Source organism: Sinocyclocheilus anshuiensis, unplaced genomic scaffold, assembly GCF_001515605.1.
Source record: "Sinocyclocheilus anshuiensis isolate Anshui unplaced genomic scaffold, SAMN03320099.WGS_v1.1 scaffold1495, whole genome shotgun sequence".
Lineage (NCBI taxonomy): Eukaryota > Metazoa > Chordata > Actinopteri > Cypriniformes > Cyprinidae > Sinocyclocheilus > Sinocyclocheilus anshuiensis.
In genome coordinates, this window is record NW_015558671.1 from 454,629 (window position 1) to 458,340 (window position 3,712).

A 3,712-nucleotide genomic window follows, 5' to 3' on the forward strand; every position below is an offset into this window, starting at 1 on the left:
CCCAAACATTTGAACAACAGTGTAAGTTTAAAAAAGTACGGTCATTTTAATAAAATCATAATGAAAAAGAAGAAAAAGTAAAAAAACCTGTCAAATAAAATGCCAAAAATTAAATTAAATAATTAAATAATTACATACATACAGACATACATACATAATTACATACAGACATAATTACATACAGACATAAAGACATACAGACATACATAAATGTCAAACCTTGAACCAAATGCTTCCTGGGAGGGCATAGTGAGTGTGGAATACAGGCCAATGTCCAGCACTGGACATCCCTTGTCCTCCTCATAAAGGGTCACGTTCCTGCTGGTTGGTACTAAGCCTGAGAGCTGCTCAAGTAAATCCACTCTTTGTGTGAAGAGATTCAGATGTGTGTTGAACCCCTTATACTGATTTGCTCAAGAAACATTTCTTATTATCACAGTTGAAAATATTTTGCTGGTTAATAGCACATGTGACAGTTTTTGAGGGGATGAACAGAATTTTTAAAAGAACGGTATTAATTTGAAAATAAATTTTTTGTCACAACGTAAAACGTTTGATAAATTTAATGCACCCTTGTTGAATGAAACTATTTATATATATAGACATCCCTTGTCCTCCTCATAAAGGGTCACGTTCCTGCTGGTTGGTACTAAGCCTGAGAGCTGCTCAAGTAAATCCACTCTTTGTGTGAAGAGATTCAGATATGTGTTGAACCCCTCTGTAAAGAATGAAAAAACAATTTATCAATTCAGCAAGTGACCTGCACAGAATCAAGTCACTTAAATCAAGTGACACTTCATTGATGCTTTTCATGATACTGCATTTATTAGTGAAAAAAATATATTACGGAAGAATAGTGGGACATTGAGATGTTGCATCATCCCTTTATTCACCTTCGGACTTGTTTCAGCCTATTGTGTGAAAATGGGCAAGTCTCAAACAGTCCAAATCTCCAGGGCTAATGCAAAGTAGCTAAACCCTTCCAAGTACTATCCACAGATGACTCTACCCTATTGTGCACAAACACAGTCAGGGCCATTACTGATGGATGGTTCTGGGGTGAAGCATTCCCATGGAGGGCTGCATTTTCCCCCACCTGATCCCCATAGGACATCAAGGGTGGAGAGAACAAGCCGTTGATTAACTTTCCATCCCTTACCTGCACAACATGGCCAAGTACCCTAAACCCTACAAGACTCCCCTTCTTAATTTTCCCCTTCCCTTTCAAGTACGTCTAAAAATGAAAAATCATCCTTCCAACCCCAAACAAATTAGTTTTAAATGTACAGATAAATAAAACCCACATCAACTATTAAAGAAACATGGTAATTTTATGATGCAATCTTTACATTTTCATTGGACGTCAGCCTCACAGTTGTTCCTGCTACTCAAGGAGACGAAAAGAAATAAAGGAAGAATAAAAAAAATAAATGACACAGCTCATTTACAGGGATGTTGAAAAAAAGAAGAATAGCTCTGTATATTTAACCTCTACATAAACCCAAAACCCCAATAGCCATATATGGCAAAGCAAAGCAAAGCACTATATGATTTGTTCTTCACAAGACATGATACATGGACCTTACAACCGGATTAGAGATTTGAGTTAAGAGTATTTATTTAAGAGATTGAAAAGGGCTTTTTACGCTCACTGCATTCAGGCATCAGTCGTCACTCATAGTCCTGCAAGCAGCATGACCACAAGCAGCAGACTCCGGTCACACATGAGCTCTCGTTGATAACCTGATGAAAGGTGCACATGCCACCATTTTCTACATACCACATGCACACTAAGCTAGAATACATGTCTTAAAATATGTAGAAATGGAACTGCATTAGATAAAATATCAAATAAACTGACCTGTACATTTTAAACTGACCTGTACACCATGTGCATTTTACAGAAAGACAGCACAAGCACACTTTTGACACAAAAGCAAGCAACAAATTTTACAAAAAAAAATTGTTACATTTAAAATGACCAAACAATAGATATATAATTCAACCTAAGACAAAAAGCATTTGGACGCTGGTTCTCAAATGTTGGCGGAATATAGTAAATATGATGAGCTACACCTGCGTAAACTGACTTCATACTGCACATTCAATAAAATAACCTGGGTAAATGATAGTAAATGACTCAGAAAAGTGAGTTAGTTCTGAGAAAAGGTCTCGCATAGTTTGTTTGGAGATGCAGATTTTGATATAGTTTCATATGCAAAGAAATTCTGATATTTTTAAGTGTGCCTCAAATGTCCAAATTGTATAATCACAGGGACACAGAATGTTTAATGCCACACAAAAGCTGAATAAATGCAATTACACATGAATGTAGGCAGAACTGATGTTATGAAATCGATTTTTAAAATATTACAACAATATAGAAACATAAATGGGAGCATTTCATAGCAGCCATATCACCCTGTAGACCAAGACTGGTTGCCCACTGAAGCTAAGCAGGGTTGAGACTGGTCAGTACCTGGATGGGAGACCTCCTGGGAAAACTAGGTTGCTGCTGGAAGAGGTGTTAGTGAGGCCAGCAGGGGGTGCTCACCCTGTGGTCTGTGTGGGTCCTAGCGCCCCAGTATAGTCACAGGGACACTATACTTTCAACAAGCACCGTCCTTCGGATGAGACGTTAAACCGAGGTCCTGACTCTCTGTGGTCATTAAAAATCCCAAGATGTCCTTCGAAAAAGAGTAGGGGTGTAACCCCGGCATTCTAGCCAAATTTGTCCATTGGCCTCTGACCACCATCATGGCCTCCTAATCATCCCCATATCTGCTGATTGGCTTCATCACTCCGTCTCCTCTCCACCAGTAAGCTGGTGTGTGGTGGGCGTTCTGGCGCACTATGGCTGCCGTCGCATCATCCAGGTGGATGCTGCACACTGGTGGTGGATGAGGAGATCCCCCCTCACATTGTAAAGCGCTTTGAGTGTCTAGAAAAGTGCTATATAAATGCAACAAATTATATTATTTCATAATAGTATCAAAGACACCGCCTTTACAAATTAAATACCATGTTACTTAAATGGTAATCAAACTGTAAAATGGTACATTATCAAAGTATTAATTAATCTGATTCTGAATCAGGGTACCGCAACGAATCTATAGTATAGTGTGTGTGTGTGTGTGTGAAGTCTGCAAGCTGTGAGGACAGCTGTTTGGTATCATAACTAACTAGTATATTCATTTCCACATATACAGAGTAAAATATGAATCAATAGTACTACTGATATGATGAAAAAGTGTAGTTTACAAGTTAATTAAAAAGTAAAATTATATGTGAACACTGATAAACAAAATTAATTACAAAGTTTCGCAGTGCTTCAAAGGGGTGTGTGCAACGCCCCATAACATACAGACCACATGGCTGTAACAAGATTTTAAACAGCTCAATATGATGCCTATGGGGTTAGAGTGGAGCCAGATCAGAAGAGTGCATCACCGTCAAAGAAAATGGAGTGACTTCAACAGGTTAAAAAGGGAGGAATGATCTAACACCTTGAGACCATGTGCAAAACTGACATTCCCTTTCCGACCTTGGCTTGTGGTCATTGTGTTTTGCAAGTATTCATTGCCCGCATGCTGATCTATAACCAACTCACCCCAAACCATGTCCCAACTTTGAGAATGTTTAGAAAAGCCACAAAATGATCTAAGATCAAGTCTGTGAAGGGTCAGTGGGTACTCATGCCTCCTCCTAGAGC

General features: G+C 38.7%; 1 protein-coding gene across 1 annotated transcript in view; it reads right to left on the minus strand.

The window, feature by feature from the left end:
* LOC107681216 (collagen alpha-1(V) chain-like) overlaps positions 1–248 on the minus strand; it is a 20,038-nt gene extending 19,790 nt beyond the window's left edge. The window contains exon 1 of the mRNA XM_016477429.1: positions 220–248. Coding sequence (XP_016332915.1) covers positions 220–248 — 29 coding nt within the window. The remainder of the gene's footprint in view (positions 1–219) is intronic.
* Between the last annotated feature and the right edge of the window lie 3,464 nt (positions 249–3,712).